This window comes from Primulina eburnea, chromosome 3, assembly GCF_022965805.1.
Source record: "Primulina eburnea isolate SZY01 chromosome 3, ASM2296580v1, whole genome shotgun sequence".
Classification (NCBI taxonomy): Eukaryota; Viridiplantae; Streptophyta; class Magnoliopsida; order Lamiales; family Gesneriaceae; genus Primulina; species Primulina eburnea.
Window position 1 is genome coordinate 6,341,374 of NC_133103.1, and position 19,576 is coordinate 6,360,949.

Sequence of the window (19,576 nt, forward strand, 5' to 3'; positions counted from 1 at the left end):
ATCCGAACCCGAAAACCCAAACCCAAACCTGATTATTTTCTGGTCGGGTGAATGAATCGTGTCTGATTTTAACACTCCTAGTCTCAAATTGGCCCATTCATGTTATGACTAATTAGGCATTTAATGTTGCTATCAATAAATATGAATCAAATTATTGCTATATATTAATATATATTGTTTCCAAAAGAATATATATATACACACACACGTGTTTTTTCCCATTTAAATATTATTGAAGACATTAATAGTCCTATAAATACCCACACCTATATTCAAAGCTTGCCTCAAAAAATATTCCCGACACTCCTTCAATCTCCCAAGGAGGAGGCATAGAAAACTCTCCACTTTTCTTTCTAATAAATCAATATGGAAAACTTTCATGATGATGAGTATAAGCATTATTGGGAAAGTATGTACCTACAAAACGAAGAACTCGAAAGGTACGATACACTCTCGTATCTTATCTTATTTTGTATATATCTTGTTTTAATTATATCCGATTTTTTATTTTTTTTTTGAAATGTTGGTTCGATGGGGGTTTTAAACAATTCTATCAAATATAGTTACTTCGATGAAGTTCTTTCTACGTATTACGACTCGAGCTCGCCGGACGGAGTCCACTCATTGTCGGCTTCAAAAAACATAGCTTCGGAAAGGAATAGGAGGAAGAAGCTCAACGAAAGGCTGTATGCACTAAGATCAGTGGTCCCTAATATCACTAAGGTAATGTTACTTTATTGCTATAATATTATTAATTCTTAATTATTGCTTCAACTTGCAATTATATTAATATTTCAACAATTAATTAAGTATATATAATGTCGAGTGAAGCATTTATAGCTGTTCAAATCTTTCATCGACAATGGTATTTTATACGTTATTCTATGTTCACCTTGAAGAAAAAAATTATATAATTTGATCATGATCACACACTTATTATCCATTTAATTATATACATGAAATATAAATATAATAAAATAAAAATACATCCATAACATAAAAATAATGTGATGGTTGATTATTTCTTATCATATTTTTATGACCATATATCACATATTTAATTCAAATATTTAATTCAATGAAAATATCTTAATTTAATGAATCCTCAATAATTGCAATGATCTTTATGATTGGTGAGAATGTGTTGTTGTAGATGGATAAAGCATCGATTATCAAAGATGCGATTGAGTATATCCAAACACTACATGAAGAAGAAAGAATACTTCAAGCTGAGATTTCAGAGCTGGAAAATGGGAAATCGTCAAATTGCCTCCCCATTTGTGATTTTGATCAAGAATTTTGTTCTGAGGCAAAGAGACCAAGAATGGACCAATATGACCATGGATCAAGATTCAATCCATCCCCTCTTGAAGTTCTTGAGGTGGGTTTTATGATTCCATCTTTTAGTTTATTCCCGAAACACGTAAATCCCATTCAAAAAATAAATAAATTGGACTCTAGTAAAAGATTTAATCATTGATTTTTCGCATTAAATATGGAAATTAATAAATTAGCATACAAGAGAGTTTTCTTCACATGCTCATAGATTTTGGTAAAATAATCAGCATAAGAAGGTATGTACGTACGATTCTCATAAGCTTGAAGGTATCATTCAATTATTGAGAAGAAAATTGTTTTGAAGAAATAATCAACTTTACCAGGACAGTGATCGCAATTCGACGCTTGAATTACTATATAATTTAAAATATTTGAATTGTTTCAATATTATCTTCTTAATTTTTAGTAGAACAACAAACATCTAATCCTAATATTAATCTCCCGTTAGCCTATCCCTAGCTACCAAGCTAACTCTCATAAATATATATGATTATAATTTATAGATTTAAGAATGGATATATATGTGCAATTTTCTTGCTTTTAATAAGATGTACTAAATTTTTTATATTGTCATGCGTCTGTGGATAAATGTAACTTATTCAACTATTATTATTATTATTATTATTATTATTATTATTATTATGAATTTAATTTTTATTAAAATTATGGGGGCAGTTGAGGGTATCGAGCATGGGAGAAAAGACAGCGGTGGTAAGCTTGACATGCAATAAAAGAAGAGATACCGTTGTAAGGCTTTGTGAGATGTTTGAATTGCTGAAGCTCAAAGTTATTACAGCCAATATCACTGCTTTTTCAGGAATGCTACTGAAGACTGTCTTCATTCAGGTACGCATTTTTTCCACTTTATATCGTTTAATTCAATATTCTCTATATATTTCATCAATTGAAATTGGTAAATGTTTTTTTAATTGAAAGTAAAGAAATAATCATTGATTTATTTTGAAACCTATTTTTTCCAAGCTTACGCACGACATGAATGAGTCAAAATTATAAAATTACGTTCATAATATATATCATTATCTAGAATTTTATGATATCGTCTCTTAAAATTAACCTTATAATTAATGACGAAAATTTGAGCAGAAAAATCGACATTTAATAATAAAAACAATAGCGTGTCAAAAGAGTTGCTTATATATATATATAAAATACAAATTCGTGCGTGTGTGACTGACTAACTCTGTGCGTGTGTGAAATCTTTGAAAAAGTGATAAATATTTTGTTCGTTTCTGTTCTCGTGAAAAAGATATTTAGGTGGTTTAAATTTATTATTTTGTTCCAAAAAATATATATTTATTATTTAAAATATATATTTAAGTGCATAATATTTTTATGAATCGAAACTCACTCTAAATTCCAGATCTCGTATGATTCCCGTTTTCTTTTAATTATAATCGAGTTTTTCCCCCCCTAAAAAAGGAAGAAAAAATTCCTCCAAAATATCGGGTATAGGAAATTGCTGTACTACAACGTGCCTGTGGACCCTTTTGTCCAAAAGTATATGACCAAAATATTTTTTTAAAAAAAGTATATGAGACACTTTATAATTATATAATCTTAAAAATTCTCCATTTTATCTTATATTATGTCATGTGCGAGTAAAATAAATTGTATCCATGAAACAAAATTTAAATTTTTAAATAAGAAGATGAAAAAAATAAACAAACAATATATAATTTATATGTGTAGTAATTCCATTCATTCTTAATTTTTTTCCTTTGAAATATACCATTTCCCTCTTAATAGTAAGAGTCAGAAGCAAAATACTTTGAATTAATGTAATATTATTTTATGTGATTTGCTCAAAAAAATAGTTTGTGTGACATAAATCTGGAAGATTTAATTTCATTTATGTGGTGATAGTTTGCTAAATTAGATAAAAAATATGAAAATAATTTTTTTTTTTTTATGTTTTATAACTTTAGAAATTGACCGATTAAATTTGTTGCTAAGATTTTTTAGTATACATCTAACATTGATATATTTGATTTGAGTTTAATCCATCAACAGTATTTCACTTGCTATCTATAATTTGAGTGTGTCTCATGTGAGTGAGACGGGTCAACCCTACCCATATTAACAATAAAAAGTAATACTCTTAGCTTAAAAGATAATACTTTTTCATGGATAATCCATTTAATAGATCTGTCTCACAAATATGACCCGTGAGACCGTCTCACACAAGTTTTTGCCCTATAATTTTTCCAGATCAATAATCAATCAAGTATTGTTAAATCATATACATTAAATATACGCTATTTTTGTTATCAAATTTATTTATTTAATATATTTATGGAAATAAATTAAAGTTTTGATTCGATTTCATATTTATAAATTTCAGGTTGACGAGGAAGAAAAGAAGCTTCTGAGAGCAAAGATAGAAAGTGCCATTGCCACAATGAATGATCCAGACAGCCCTATGAGCAACTAATTAAACAATATATATTTAATTTTATGCACAAGATTCACTGTTGAAATAATTTCAGGGAATACTCGATTTTGTCATCCTTAACACACAATTGAATATCTCTACCTTAGAACTTGCATAGTTAGAGAGCCATGAGTCAAAACACTTATTTTTTTCACTATTTCGAAACCTGTAACCTTAATCGTATGGATATGGAAAATATAGAAATGGAAGGAGCAGAGAGTGAGTTTAAAATGATATTAAACGGAATTCAACACAGTTTAACCAAATTAAGAGCTGGTTTAAAGCTGTCATCGATTATTCAATTCTACTGATAAGTTATCCAGATTTTCTAACACCCAAAGTTATACAACATTTGCAATACCTTCCAAAGAGTTGATGGAATAACATGTTCAGAGTGAAGCAAACAACAAAATGTCCATCTTGTTAAGAATACTAGTCAAATTATCTCAAACTCAAAAGACATTAATTAAAAATATAATACAGTGCATAACATATATATAGCACAATACAACCGCAGTCTCAAACAACAATACAGACTTCAAACCGCTGAAGTAGTTTACCAATCTTTAAGCAGTTGGTTAGCGACATCCTTGTAGCTGACTTTCCTTTTCGTAACCGGCTTTGTATCAACATTCGAAGGCAATTTTTCTTCATCTTGAGTTTGATCAGCATCTCGAAATTTAACCTCTTCGACAATGGCAGTAGGAGTATCGGTTTTCTGGGTTGAAAGAATTGGTAACATGTTTAGCAGCATGGCTTGAACCGGATCGAGCGTGTCGGCAACTTGATTGTTGCACTGTGTTCTGCTCCCACTACATTCAGCAACGGCTGGTTCAACAGGTTGGCCTCTTTCTGGTGCTTCAGACTCTTCCACTGTTGCTTCCATTTGAATATCAGGAACGAGCTTTGCTTCACTGACTTCAAAGTTTTTTCTGATAGTTGGCCGATCTGATGAATCATCTAGATCAAACGCATTCTCGTCAATCTTTGCAGGCTTGTTCCTAATCCGAGCCCTTGTTCTTCGAGGAAGACTGCAACCCGATTTTCTTTATCTTTAACCGTCTCAGGAATCCCACAATTCATGTCACTGTTTTCGGATGTGTTTTTCTCATCTAAAGAAGCACCTTCATCTGATTCATTTTCAGATATCTTAGCAGGCTTGTTTCCAATCCGTGCAATCCGTGCGCTTGTTCTTCGAGGCTGTTTAACAATTGCTTTTTCCTTTCTCGTATTATTTCCACTTGAACTTCCCCGTTTCATTTTTATACTTCTGGCAGGCAAGTTGACTAATCTTGGCTTATCTGCGGTAGCATAGGTTTTGCTCCATTTCTCACGTTTGTCAGAAGAAGGAGATGCATCCCTATTTCCCATATTAGAATAGCTACTGTAATCTTCTCTACCAACGTTGTGTTGATCGCTGAAATACCACAATAAATACAGTTTAACATGGAATTCTAGCTGCGAAACATAAATTTTGAATTGAAAATACCTTCAACTCTATTGGCAGAACATATTCACGTATGAATCTGTATGCTTTACATGATCTCCACGTATAAATTTAATTGATAGATGATTATCACATTTTACACTCGTGGTGAAAGTGACGGGTGAAAAATTAGTTTCAGCTAAGATAACCATATGCATTAGGATAGATTACATGCAATGTCAAAAGGTGAGGCTAAATTTAGCAATTTCACGAGATGTGTTTATACTGTTGGATATATTACTGAAAGCTATCCCTGAACTCATGGATTTGACGGAAATTTCCCCTTTTATAGGAAAAATTTTAAAACTGCAACAGATACTCAGGGCATTCAACTCTCACCTTTAAGCCTTGCTAAACACAAGATGCAGAGAGCATAAAAAACACGAGGTAAGAAACACATCAAAGTATTTTTGGTAATCACGAATTTCCATGATTATAAGATAGTGTCGTGCATAAAACATTAATTAGACTATTTCAACACTTACTCTAACTCTGATAAAGACTGGCCAAAGCCCAAGGGTTTCAAACTGTAACTCTCCTCTGGCAACTTCTGGCGCTTCTCAAAGCAGTTCTCCAACCACTCTGACTTGACAATTTGCAAATTTTTACTGCGCAAGAGAGCCCTCTCTGCCTCCATGAAACTGAAAAAAATAACTAAGTAATAATAATATGATAAAAAAAGGACCCATCTACTTAAGGCATTAATCATTATTTTGAACCTCTTTTAAAATTGAATCTCCTACAACTGTTACATGACCCTGAACTCTCAACTCATTTTATGAGGCTTGATAACTGTAATGCCAAGATGCTGTATGGCGATAGTAAATAGCAGTAGTAACTGTGAAGAAAACTTGGAGTTGGGGAAATGCACCGAAACAAATAAGACGCTGAATAATAAGCTATATGATTTAAAATAAATTTATGCAGCCATCAACCGAAAAGTACAATTAGCGTTTATCCTGGCATAAAGTACTGCTCACCTACTCAATAACGTATCAAAGTCCACATCAAGCTGTGGATAAGACACGACTACTAAATGAGTAGCATGGCGAAGAGTCTCAGTAACAGTTCCACCACCAATGGAAACCTCAATTTTCATCCTTCTCATTGCAAGCTCCAATGCAGTTTTCCAGTTCATATTTTTTCTACAACATAATAAAAGAGGATCAAATCTCAACTTCAAAGCAGCAAATACAACTGATATCTAGCTTGGTTCATATTCTAGTGTAGAGAGATAATCGTCTTACAATAATTGCCTTGGGAGATGAAAGTGAATGCAGCAACCATGAAAGCGTGTCCATTCTTCCTTCGGACAGAGCTTTTTCTTGTAATACTCAATTGAGTTGGGATATTCGATCTTACCTATGTCTTTTAGGATCTGAAAAGCAACAAATAAAAAAACAAGATAATTATATAATTTTAATTAAGGCATCATCCATGCACATTTTACTTCCAGTCACTAGTGATAGAGCATGATTGTCAACATAATAACATATAGGGGAATTTGGCAGATTAATATACCTGTTTGAGATCAGCTGTATTAATATCCAAATAGTAAGAGTCAAAGAATTCATCGATTTCTTCTTGCAACCTTTTCTTCGTAATGTCGGAGAGGAAAAGATAGTATCTTCACAAAAGACGAAAATCTTGTAAATAAATAAAATCACAGGGTTATAAATCAATATGGAGGTAAGTGAAACAGTGTTACGCTAACTTTGACTGTAAAGGTAGAAGCATCTTCTTTGAGCAACAATCAATGAACCAAGAGCAATGAATAACATCTCCCATGGTGCTTTGCAGCCTGAAACTTGATTCCTGCAAGATATTTGTACAAAAACGTTAGAATTTTTTGGGTATATAAAAGCACTTGCTTTTTCTGCGTGTTCTTGTGAGAAGAGGAGTGAGAAACTGACCTTTACTCTCAGAAGCTATACAGTGAGTAACCGAACTGTTCAGATTCATGGAGAAAGCACCACCATTTTCAACCACCATTTTGTGCAGAGAATCAAGGGAATGGGACGAAGGTACACTTACAAAGTCTAAAAATGTCAAGGAGGTTCAATTAACGAATAAATTCTTTCACAAAAACTAAATACGTTAATTCTGGCGTAGATGAACCTAAGGAAATTGAAACAGATAAATAATCACTAAATGATTGAGCAATCACACTTTTGGACCCACTAATTATATGATAACAGCCAATTGACTTTCAAAGATTACTATTTCGTCAGACCAGTCTACGGTATTCTTAACTTGGAAGATTATCCCTTCCAAAGTAAAAGATTTCTGATGTATTATATTATCAGTGAATTAACCACACAGCTGTACGAAATATCTAAATCCAAATATATTTCAACACTGGCCATATTTAGCATATGGTCATAGGATACAGAACACCATGTTTGAAAATATTGAAGTCTCTCCCTTAACTTGCGAAACATCTGTCTTTATAAAATGGGAAGGAACGGCAGAAACATTCTTTTTCGCTCCTCTAGACAACTTTGCACGTTTTGGCTTGTTATCCTCAACTGCATTATCTGTCCACTTTTGGGTGGTACCATTGCTTGAATGTACTAACTCAACAAAAGCTGCCATAAGTGAAAAAGAAAATAATCCCTCTAGACAGCTGGTTGAGAGAGTCAAATAGTAATCTGACTGTACATGAAACATCGGATAACGTAACAAGAAATAAAAAAAGATCGATATCATCCATTGAAGATGATGAAATATTAAAATGCAGGGATCCACTGACATTGCACATCAAGGCATTCGTGCCAAGCCTTGTCATGTCTCACTCGATCAATTCGTGGAAATCTCAAGCTATACGGAGCAGCAAAAACCTGAACGCATAAAAAATTAAAATAGGATCATGACACTTGAAACTAGACTCTGCAAAGATGTACTAAAAATGGTTGGAAACCTAGGGAATAGTTACACAATCAAAATGCAGAAACGTAAAGGTACGAGTGATGAACAAATCCAAAGTCGGATGCCACTCAAAGTTCAATATCATTTTAAATGACTTCAGATGACGTGCGTTGCGAGAACGGCAAAATATGTGGTATTTACAAAGGTACCTCGGATCTGATTGTTCGAATGTCACTAGTGATGGAAAGGACAATAGATCTGCAAACAAAAGCACGAAGGTTGAGAAACACAAAGAAAGAGCTGCAGTCTAAACAATTTATGCTAACTTTTCTGGGCTTTCAACCCAAACATCTGGTCTCTCCTTTGAGTTATTCGTAACTTGGTAAAAGCTTGGTGGTGCCTTTTTTGAACTTTCATATTTCCTGCAAAAGGCATTGCTTCGAGATTTTACGAAAAGAAATAATTCAATAACGATCTATGTTGCAAGCAGAAATAAAAGCCTGAAAAGTTTTTTTGTAAATCAAACTTAATTTTCCGCGTAAATACCTGTTTGCTTGCAAATGCCCCACCCATGAATATTATCAAACTTCATGCAAGTTCCATGTTAAAATGTACATTTACTAATCCAACAAACTAAACCAAAGACCAAGAGTCAACCTAAACATTTTCTTTCCAGCAGTCATCTCACCAATTGGCAGCCAAAAAATTGTACAACAATTTTAAGATTCAGACACTATTGATTAACAGTTACCTGAAATATGGCTTCAATTTAGTCACAACAGCGTCAAGCTCCTCGTCAGAGAGCCCAGTACCCACTCTGCAGAAGGAGACAAATCTGCAGGACCACAACAATTAACTCATAACTGAAAACAACACCTGTCTCTGCAAAGGGCTTATCCAGTTTCCCACAACAGATGTCATTAAAATGCCATGGGATGGTCAAAAGGGAAATTATGACCACTGAGACCCAAGGACTGGTGAAAAGGATAAGAAATTAACATTAATACCACAGGTAAAGCACTTGCTTTTCCACTAAGTGACACATTGATTTAAGAATCTGTCAGATATTACAAGTACAACCTCGTAACACAATGATTATGCTGGATGCTTACCAGCTGATTGATGAGTTAAAAATTTACTAAATGCCAAAAAAGATAGAAAGCTACCACTGAAAGATTCTGATGCTGAAAACAATTATAGGTCAGAGACTATCAGCTCGAAGAATAAATACTGAATTAAAAATCATATTACAGACTTTTTCCGCAAGCCATGTCGCATCTGAATCAGTTAGTCTACCCAGTCCTAGTCAAGAAAATGCTATAAGACACTAAATAAAACATAAACAAGGAAGTAATTTCATTAAAAAAAAGAATAAAAAATAGAAGGTGAATACTGAAGGCATCTTTTGCCAGTTCTAACATGCATGTACCTAAGTGCATGGAATGAAAACAAATTCCCAACAGAAATGTGATATAAAGTACAAGTAAATATAAACAAGTAAAAATCACAGTTCTCTCTCGAATCTCAATAGATGAATTATATGTTATATAACAAAAAAAATTTATGAGAAAGTAACTGTAACTGTATCATACTAAATGTTTAAAACACATTCAGAGGGAATGATACATTAAAGAACTTTAAGTTAAAAATTTACAAAAAGACGAACCGTCTAGGATACGTGTTTGGGGCAGGACGCTCTGCCAGACCAACAAGGAATTGAGCAATCTTCAAGCATGTAAGAAAAGCAGAAAGTTTAATTACAGAATATGAAGAAAAACAAGCACAAAATCAAGTATTATCCTCACATCTCCTCCACGACGCCCAGATCCATAGTATCCCCCTGCATAAAATGGCTCAAGTATTATTATTATTATTTTTCGATAGAAAACTAACTTTATTATAATATTTAGAGGTTACACCAATTCCGCGGATGAGTAATCCGCAGCAACGTTACAAACAAGAAAAATAAAGTGCAGCTCTACTCCTCTGTTGAACAAGTTAAAGGTTAGTTTCAAACCTATGATAAGAACATCTAAATCTGAGCCAGCGTGAATATAATCAGGCTTCAACTTCAGCCACTTCCCACTTCGATCACTAGGTTCCCATTTGGAGCCAAGATCTTTCAGAACAATTCCTTCATCTCTGACATTGTGAAAATGAATATTGTATGTGTAAAAAACTAGATGATTTGAGGGGAAATCATGGTTTAGGTACTATCACTGACAATAGTTCATGGATACAAACATGAGTATCATGAGAAAATCAAAGTCCCTACAACACCCCACAATCTCACTTCTGATCCCATCCTTTCATTTATCGCATTCTTAAACGTTTTATTTCAGCAGCATCTATCACTCTTGGCATGCAAGCTGTATTTGTTTATCTATCAGAGTCCACCAAGTGTAGATTCGTTTAAATAACCAACAAATGTTTTCCTTGAGTTGATACAAGTGTAAAATACTTCTCGTTACATGTAGCAAAGACCAGCTGCATCTAAGGTTGAGACAGCGTCATCTTTGACCAGTTTCAGACTGTCAAAGCAGTTTAGAAAACCACCTAGGAGCATCCAGGAACACACATACACACGCATTTTTGAAAGTAACAAAAACATGAAAAGAATCACTACCAAGCTTAATTTGTAACATACAAATATTTCATAAGGTCAATTAACCTCACGGAAAAAAACCATGAAAATCCTCTAACAGGAGTTCAACAAACACACTTGCAAGCAGAAAGTGAGCACCACACTAAGTGTCTACACAATATGAAGGTGTTTGATGTGCTTTAGCATGCATCCATTACTTATCTAGCCACTGGAAGATAAATTTCTTAAAAACAGTAAGAGGTGGGGGAAGGAAGGTAACACAAGATTTGTAAATTTCACATAAACGTTGCATACTAGATAGCATCAACAAGAGGGCACACTATACCCACAGCAAATACAGAAGTATTTCTACGTCAAGATGAATTCCAATGGCCATAAAAAAATCGCATTGTTAAATATGCACAGCAAGCTGCCACGGACATTATAACACTTACAAATGTAGATAAACATATTTAAAGAGAATATTGAAAATTCGTGAACATAAACACCAATGAACTTCTAAAAATGGGTAGTAATTATAAGACTGGACATATAATTGGAAAATTTTCTGACCTGTTCTCAATGGTTTCTTTGAAAAATCTCTCAACATCATCGACATTATGAGCAATTCGTGACCAACAAGGTTCCCCTGACAGATAGAGTGCAGTTAAACAGAAACATACAGCAGCAACCACAAAACATCTAGCAAACAGTGTCCAGAACTAATGAGAAAGATGTAAGGACAAAAAAACTAGTTCCAAACAAAACACCATGAAATTGAGAAGTGAACCGCCAAGACCTCAAGTGGTCAAATCACAACACAGCTCTCATCATAAGAGCAGGTCTCAGGTTCGAGAGAGTTACAAACAGCACTCCCCTGTTTGTAATTTTAAAAATTTAAGAAGTGAACAAATCCTTACCAGTTTTTAAAGTACAGTTTGGCTGCATTATTTGTCTATGTTAGACTGATGGATTTAGATTTTCATTATGGATTTTGAATGGAAGAATTTGAAATAATAATTATTTTATTATAAATTTCACATGCAGCCAACATGGCCTAAATATATTGGGTTTGAATATGTATTTCAAATTCTCCATTTTTTTTATTTGTTGCCAAACAAATATGATGGATTTGCATCTTAGAAGATCAAATCCATGAACCCAAGTGCAACCTTAAGGTACTAGTATTTGTCAGTATGTCTACCAGAAAGAAGTATTGTTACACGAAAGAAAACGTCAAACAGAAGCAAAGCAAAGTATTATATACCAGCAGGGCAATGAGCATTGAGACCGCCATTAGGAACCAAAATCTCCAACCGACCTGCTATAGGTTTGACAATTTTCTTAAGATTCTGGTGTCTCTCCTTCAAGCTTTGGTGGATAACACTGGTATCTCCAACGTAAAGAATGTCAAATGCAACATCTAGTTACAACTTATATTAAGGAAATTTAAAAATAAAGAGTAAGATGTCTGCAAATATAATGTTTTATTTTATCTTGCACGTCATAAATACAGACCAAACTGGAGAATGGCATTCAGGCCTGAATTGCTTGGGGAATTCAGGCGCAACAGAAGGATACAGCACAACTGCATCAGAAGGAAGTGGTCATCAAAACCGAGAATGGAAGCTTCTAGTTTTAAAAAAATTATCTACACTTCATACTTCACATTATATAAAAGACACCTGCCGATCACTATCAAGCCCCTCCTTTGCAGCCTTGGCTGTGATAACAAGAATAAGAAAGATGGAACAGTGAGTATTAATATAGAAAGATGGACCGAGGATACTACATTAGACAGTAAAACAGCAAGCGAAGGCAGGATGCAACAATAAACCTATTTCCTGATTAGAACCAAACTCTGCAAATCGATTCGCTGATTTGTCCCAAACCAACATTTCACCATCAAGAATACACCTGCAATAAAGACGTGCGACTCGTTCATCCAGTTTAATCTCTCTACCTCGATAGTAAAGGAAGCATTAGACAAACTATGGCTCACTTTAAAAAGCATCCAATGGTCATACTTCAGCTGAGGCCAATAGCTTAAAAAAATTCACAGGATACATGTAAATCTTTTTCCTAAACAAGCATAGTGGTTCTCAACCTAGAGGGTGAGGGTGGTAGATGAGGTAGCCGGAAGGTTATATTCATACGTACAGCCAGGAAACAGAGAAAGTTTGATGGCATATACTGAAGACAAGATATATGTACAACTAGGTAGAGAAAGTTCATTAGAATATGCTATGGATCCTATAGTGAAAATGATCTCAACAGATTTTACATGATTCATGGACTATATATCAGTTACAAACTAACAAATTTTGGAGATATAAATTGTTTTTCCAAGCAGAATTTAGCATTTTTCCCCAAACCAAGATGACAACAAAATGTTTTTTCAAGGAACTACGAAAAAAATAACCGGCAACTCTGGCAGCAACAAAGATTCTGTAAGTCTAACTCAGCGTTTTCATAGTATGCTATTAGAAACAGTGAATGACAAATAGTACATAGGGAGGGGGGATAGAGATTGCTCATGGGGAAAGATTAGGAATTTGAAATATGTTTTCTGAAACTTTCACCTGTCAACGAGGATATTCTCATTTATAATATCTGACATGCCATGTATGTATTCCGGGTGATCAAGAAAGTTCCTGCCGTGCAAAAACAGAAAAGGAAATTTCATTCAGGCATCTGACATTGTTTTAAGTCACATATTAACCAGTAACATTAGATGTCAAGCAGATAAAATACACAAGCTATTAATTCTCTGAACTTAATAGTACCAAGGAGCAAAGTACCGTAAACAAGTTAACACAGGCAATTTATAACTACCTAGATTGATTCACCATAGAAAAATATATTCCATTCAAATTCGAGTAGAAACATATATTAAGTACCAATATATATTGAAAAGGAACAAAAAGTTGATTTCAGGAAAGCAACCACCTCGAGAAGAAATTTATCACTGCTCCATTTTTATGGATTTGGATGCGATCACCATCAAATTTGCACTCAACAACTACTTCCTTGCCATGAAGCTATTTGCTTGTAAAATATAAATAAAAATTAGCAGGATACGTAAGGATTTTCAACTTCAATATAATTGCAAAAAAATAAAAGCACAAACATGTGCCTCAAAATTTGAACCAACCATCCAAGTAACAAAAAGTGCATTGATTCCATGTATTTGAAATCAACTAAAAACATGCAGACCTTTTTCCATGCAACAGCGGAATTGCTGACTCTCATAGCTAGTTGAGGGCGAACAGGTTTGCCAACTTCAATATCCTAAACAATTCAAATAGCATTATTTGGGTGGGAGTGTTATCAAGCAAAGAAAGAAGAATCCACTCCTCAAAAAAGTAGTTTGAAGCAATGGTCTTAACAAGAAAGGGTCTGAACAGACACCACCAACACAGGGGAATGAGGTGGTAATGATTGGAGGTAGAAGCAAATCTAAAAACCAATTTTCAGCTACAAGGTGAATTCTCCCAAATTCAAAATTGCAAAATTAATCAAACAAGTTAATACCCCGTTATATAGAATTATGTATAATAAGCCAAGACAGACAAGGAATAATCCATCTTGGCAATTCAAATAATCGCATGCTACAGTTCAGAACCACAAATAGAAGTACCAAGAAGAATACCTCCATATTCCGAGTATATGTTTACAAGCATCCAAATGGCAGTGCTATGATGTAATACAATAAACTAAGGTCCTAGACTGAGGAAGTTATGATACATACATATCATCGTTTAACACTGCTTCATATAAAGGTAACAAGGAGAACAAAACCAAAATGGTCTACCTAAGGCCCTTCAGCCTTGATGTTAAAAGAACTATCCAAACATATAATCCAGTTTAGAAGTTTTGTAATATTACTAAATTAGGTGTACATTCACTCAATACTGACCATGATCAATGATTCTGGTGGTGACCAACCCTAACATAAAGATTGTTCGATATCAAATGAGTTAAGAAGTGTACTTACCCCTCCAACATGCGCCACAGTAAACAAAGTCAATAAAAAAAGGATACATGATTTGGGCATCTGAAGCAAACCTGTCGTTTATGTCTCAGATTTCGATCTCGCAACTTTTCACAAACCAGTTTTAGGTCACAGGTGACATTAAACAGGTCCTCAGCATCAGGGTGAAATTCATGAAAGATGCTCTTCTCACTAATTCCCAGCTTGAGATCTAAAACATTGGGAGAATTGCAGAGAAATAATAGATAAAAGCAAAATTGATACATCAAATCAGTTATAGATTACAAATGGCAGTATCAGATTAAGTTAGTAACCAAATATACCTTTAAGAATTATCATAATTATCCATTTCATTTCCTGAGCATTTGTTTTCCTAATCAATTCAGAAAGAACCAATGTCTTCTCTGCCCTGTATCAAGATTCAAAAACTTAAGTATATTCAGAACATAAAAGTTAGGAACGAGCAATTTCCACGAAAGCAAGATCTGAATGCAAAAACAAGTCACAGTACTGCTATTTCCCGAATTAAGATAGAATCTTTGATAAGTCTACTCAAACTTCACATAAAATTCAACCTATTTTCGCTGGAAGCCAACCGATCAAGCAACTCATTCAATTCGTTAATTGTAAGCCCTCCTGACGCCATGCCCTGCCTCCTTTGTAGCACCTGAAAATATATGAAAAACAGTGGGATCATTCAGTTCCAGTGATAACGCCAATATAACTAATAGATTGCAAAAAAGATGTCAACTTGATAGCAGGATTCAACTCGTGTTTTTTTCCTGACCAGCCATTTGATCATTAAAAACTGGAGAAAGAAAAGACCTCAGCTGCGACAAGAGAGAAATTTCCTGCAAAGGTGCCAGATTTTGGACCTCCCTTCCTCCAGTTGAGGAGACGTTGGGAGTCAGAAGCTTCACGGGACATTCCAAGGGCATCGATAAGGCTTGTGGCAAGGACGTGCTCGCGGAGGCCGTAGGATCCGCGCTCTCGGTCAAGGCTTGGGAGTATCAACCGAATGGCGGAGAAGTAGTCGTCGCCATTGCTGGGGCGGCAGAATGTGTCGAGAAACTTGCGGAATTTGGAGCGTTTGACCGACGAGGATTTGCTCTTCTGAATCCAATTGAACAGGCTGACCATCACACTAAACTTCGTTTCGGCCATTGTCGGCCGACGGAAGAGGGTCAAAGAGGGGGACGATCGTACTACTTTTTATGTGTGATTGACAAGCGGTGACTGCTTCAGTTTATTGAGAAGGAAGCTTGCAGGAGACGACCTCTGAGACGAATATTTAAAAAACAAAAAAAAATTAATTCACACTAACCTTAATTAGATGAACCTCTGGCTTTGCTGATATTTTACCTATTTTAAGAGAGATTTTTATTGTTTTGAATATTTAGTTCATCTTATAATTTTATTGTTTCATATGCTGATATTGGATTTACTTTAATTAATTAGAAGTGATTCACTCTGAATTACGATATTGAATATTTTGATTTTTTGTTGATATAGAGAAGACTGAGTAGATTGAATTTTGAGGGTTATGCTTGAAATTTATAACATGATAATGTGATTACAATCAATAAGATAGATGCATTTGGTGTCTCACAGAAACAAAAAGAAGTTCAAACAAACGACAAGAGGTGAAATCAATGACAAAGCCGAATTTTATGATAGTGAGATTGATTTTGTGGAAGTTGAAAATTTTAAAGTGAAATAGAAAAAATGTAGTTGTTTATGATAGTATTTCCAATGAGTTATTTGAGAGGATGGATATTGATTGTGCATAAAGTGATGATTTGGGGAGTGCTCTTGTTTTTGAAGATGAAGATTTACACAAAATTTCAATATAAGACTTAAATGAGGATTCCAAAAATTCTGCTTTGAACTTTGGATTTGTTTTTCTATTGTCTTGGGTTTGAATTAGTGGTTGTGGCCATATTATGACATTTGTCTTGGGGTTTTGACGGTTATGGAATTAGTGGTTTTGATGGTTATGGATTTTGGGGACAATTAATTGTACTTGGTTTTTAAGTCTTTGGACAGTGTCCTGAGGTAATTCCCAGTTTTTTTTTTTTTTTGACAAAGGTAATTCCCAGTTTTTAGTGTGCTTTCTCGTCACTCTGATTTTGTTACAGAACGACGCTAATTTTTTATTTGCACAATAACTAGTTTTTATAGAAAAAATTGATTTTATCCTCGTCTCGTCAAAACTGCAAAGTCACGTATAAACAGTTCGAATCGAAAGAAATCGAATATACAATGCTTGTAAAAAATAAATTATGCCGGCTTGATGTAAATTTTAAGACACCCCCCTCCCTCCATTGCAGTCTGAATAAATCTTTTAAGGACAGACATCCATTGTTTGCCTGTGTCCAAGATACTGAGGTTCCCAGTAATTGCAGGAAATGAACTTATCCCCAATGAGCAACAAGTGCAATACTTCTGTTTAGTCAAACAAGTTGAGAGAAGAAAACAGAAAGCTAAATAGATATAATTGTAGGCAACAAGTCTATCTGAAAATAGGAGTAAATTACTGGAGACGAGAATCTGTTCATACAAGTCACAACCATTGTTTCTGGAATTTTGCATGATTGTGAGGGCTAGCACGGCTACTCTAGCTAGAGAAGCACGATCATTCGATTTTTAATACGGTCTTTGTGTGGTAACTTCTGTTTCACTCAAAAAGTTGAGCCATTGAATCCGAAGAATGAGCGCTAGAGAAAGAAGATAGCAAGAATCTCAGTTAACATTTTTTTATCGACAAAATATAATTTCATAGACCAAACTATCAGTGTTAGTCAGAATGATTACCTGAACGTCGTAAAACTTGATGTAAAAGCGGGAACTATCAATGGAAAGCTTGGTTTGCAGAATCTCGGCTATAATTGCACTGAGTTTGCCGTTGACACTGGGGTCAAGACCGCCAATGGATATCAATTCCCCATAGGCAGCTGGCCCTTCAGTCCCACCAAATGAAATGGGGACTCCTCCATTCACCAATATCATCACATACTGCAAAACCAACAAATCCACCACACAAAAAAAATGTACTAAAGTCATGAGTCAAAACAGCATACAAAAAAGAATAAGCCAAAGCATCTTCCAATCACCGATTCCATCACAAGTTAAAAACCACTTCTTGCGAAAATGACCAAAAAAAGACCCAAGTCTAGATTCTATAAGACGTTGACACAAATTTATTTCAAATCTTTTCGCAGCATTGATCATCTTTTCCCAGTATCGATCAGCAACATAGACCACGTATCTTCTACATGTAGCGAATGCTCATTGCCTTGTAGGCACCTCATAGCAACACAATATCAAACTTCCATCTTTTAAAAGGTAGAGATGTATATGGCTTTTCAGGTCAAGGTGGGATGAACATTGCACAATCACGCACAGAGCGTAAGAACACAAGCACGACTAAAATCACAAAACATCACCTCATTGGCCAGTGGACTCGAATTAGTGTACAGACAGAGGCAAACTCAGAAAATTGAAGACGGGGCCGAAATGAGCTGCAGGGCGATGTAATATCGAAGAATTATTCGAATTTGATACCGTGAAAAAACACTTTTTTAAAATGTTAAAAAAACGCATTTTTTATGTCGTGTATAACATGTAAAATCACAAAATATATATACATACACTGTGATATACACGCGTATGAAACTTTTAACAAGGAGGGGCAACAGGCTTTGCTGGCCAACCGTCCCTCCGCCGCTGTCAAGCAGTAAAATTTCGTGCACAAATAAAAAAAAAAATGTAAGAGCAAAAATTAGCCCAATGGGAAAGTTAAAAACGGTAGCAAAGACACTGATAAACTCAACCCAGCCCGCAAAAAATGCGAATATCATCAAACACATAGCAGACAAAAGCAAACTTGCTTAATCAGCGTATAACCCGCAAGAAAAAGAGAGGCTTTACGGATTCAGGCTTGCCAATGGTTTTGGCAACAGCTTTGGTGGCATCTTGGAGAATATCAGAAGCAACAACTCCATCAACTGGTGCATTGATGAACAAATTCAATGTGGGCATTTTCAAGCTTCCGCTTTTCTTGATTAAATGTACCGTTAAATTGAGGAACACAGGCGAGATAGCCAATCTAACGAGTGGTACTTAACAGAATCGTTTGTGGATAAGAAATATTTGAAAAGAAGATTAAAAAGGGCTGAATTTCAGATTAAAAAGGCTGGGCTTTGTTCGACCCGTGCGACGATGACTCCTTATTCGGAGTATGAATCCATTAGTATAACCAATTTAGTACACTCCAAATATTCATATCTCGCTATTGATAAAATATCTCTACAATTAAAAAAATCACAGTGAATTAAAATTTTCAACAAATTCTATTACATAAGTTTTTATATCATGTATTATCAACAACGATTATATGATAATACAACTTGTTTGCGACAATAAAATAATCATATAATATCTTGATAAAAAAGAGAAAAATATAAAGATATCAATTATTATTATGGCGATGTCTTTTTTTTTTTTATTCCTATGGTCCCTAAGAAGTCATAGAAAAAAGATTTGGAAATAAAGATTTATTTTTTTGAAGATAGGGTTGCTAAAATGCTATCACTATAATATATTGAAATATTTAAGCATAAAATAAGCTGAGTTGTTAAATTGTCAAGATCAAGCTCTTAAAAATCAAAAACATTGAGAAGTTACAATGAGCTATCCATATCACGTTAATTTGTAAGACGAAACTGGTGATTTTTCTCGAAAAAGATATATATGTCGACCGAAAATAAAAATTACAATTCGTGGTATATGAGAATTTATAATTTGTAAAATATTTTACATATTATAATATCAGTGAAATTGTGAAAGATATAT

At 34.4% G+C, this 19,576-nt stretch overlaps 3 protein-coding genes across 3 annotated transcripts; 1 reads left to right on the forward strand and 2 right to left on the reverse strand.

The window, feature by feature from the left end:
- The first annotated feature begins 287 nt into the window (after positions 1-287).
- Positions 288-3,880, forward strand: LOC140825789 (transcription factor bHLH35-like). The gene is made up of 5 exons (XM_073187749.1): positions 288-440; positions 564-723; positions 1,154-1,381; positions 2,014-2,184; positions 3,701-3,880. The coding sequence occupies exons 1-5, from the start codon at positions 367-369 to the stop codon at positions 3,788-3,790; spliced, it is 723 nt and encodes a 240-aa protein (XP_073043850.1). The 5' UTR covers positions 288-366; the 3' UTR covers positions 3,791-3,880.
- A 312-nt stretch (positions 3,881-4,192) lies between these two features.
- LOC140825788 (DNA ligase 4) lies at positions 4,193-16,020 on the reverse strand. The gene is given in 29 exon segments (XM_073187748.1): positions 4,193-4,837; positions 4,840-5,207; positions 5,762-5,917; positions 6,257-6,421; positions 6,524-6,654; positions 6,798-6,903; positions 6,991-7,064; positions 7,066-7,091; positions 7,190-7,315; positions 7,667-7,864; positions 8,029-8,116; positions 8,354-8,402; positions 8,471-8,566; positions 8,896-8,979; positions 9,811-9,869; positions 9,950-9,984; positions 10,162-10,286; positions 11,302-11,377; positions 11,996-12,151; positions 12,310-12,316; positions 12,414-12,451; positions 12,566-12,645; positions 13,311-13,382; positions 13,678-13,769; positions 13,945-14,019; positions 14,797-14,933; positions 15,046-15,131; positions 15,298-15,389; positions 15,548-16,020. Coding segments are annotated over 29 exon segments (3,627 nt in total). The 5' UTR covers positions 15,887-16,020; the 3' UTR covers positions 4,193-4,346.
- A 1,126-nt stretch (positions 16,021-17,146) lies between these two features.
- On the reverse strand, positions 17,147-18,968 carry LOC140825790 (uncharacterized). The gene is made up of 3 exons (XM_073187750.1): positions 18,653-18,968; positions 17,537-17,737; positions 17,147-17,439 (listed from the first exon to the last, which is right to left on the reverse strand). Exons 1-3 carry the CDS (start codon positions 18,761-18,763, stop codon positions 17,404-17,406), a joined length of 348 nt encoding a protein of 115 aa, XP_073043851.1. The 5' UTR covers positions 18,764-18,968; the 3' UTR covers positions 17,147-17,403.
- Between the last annotated feature and the right edge of the window lie 608 nt (positions 18,969-19,576).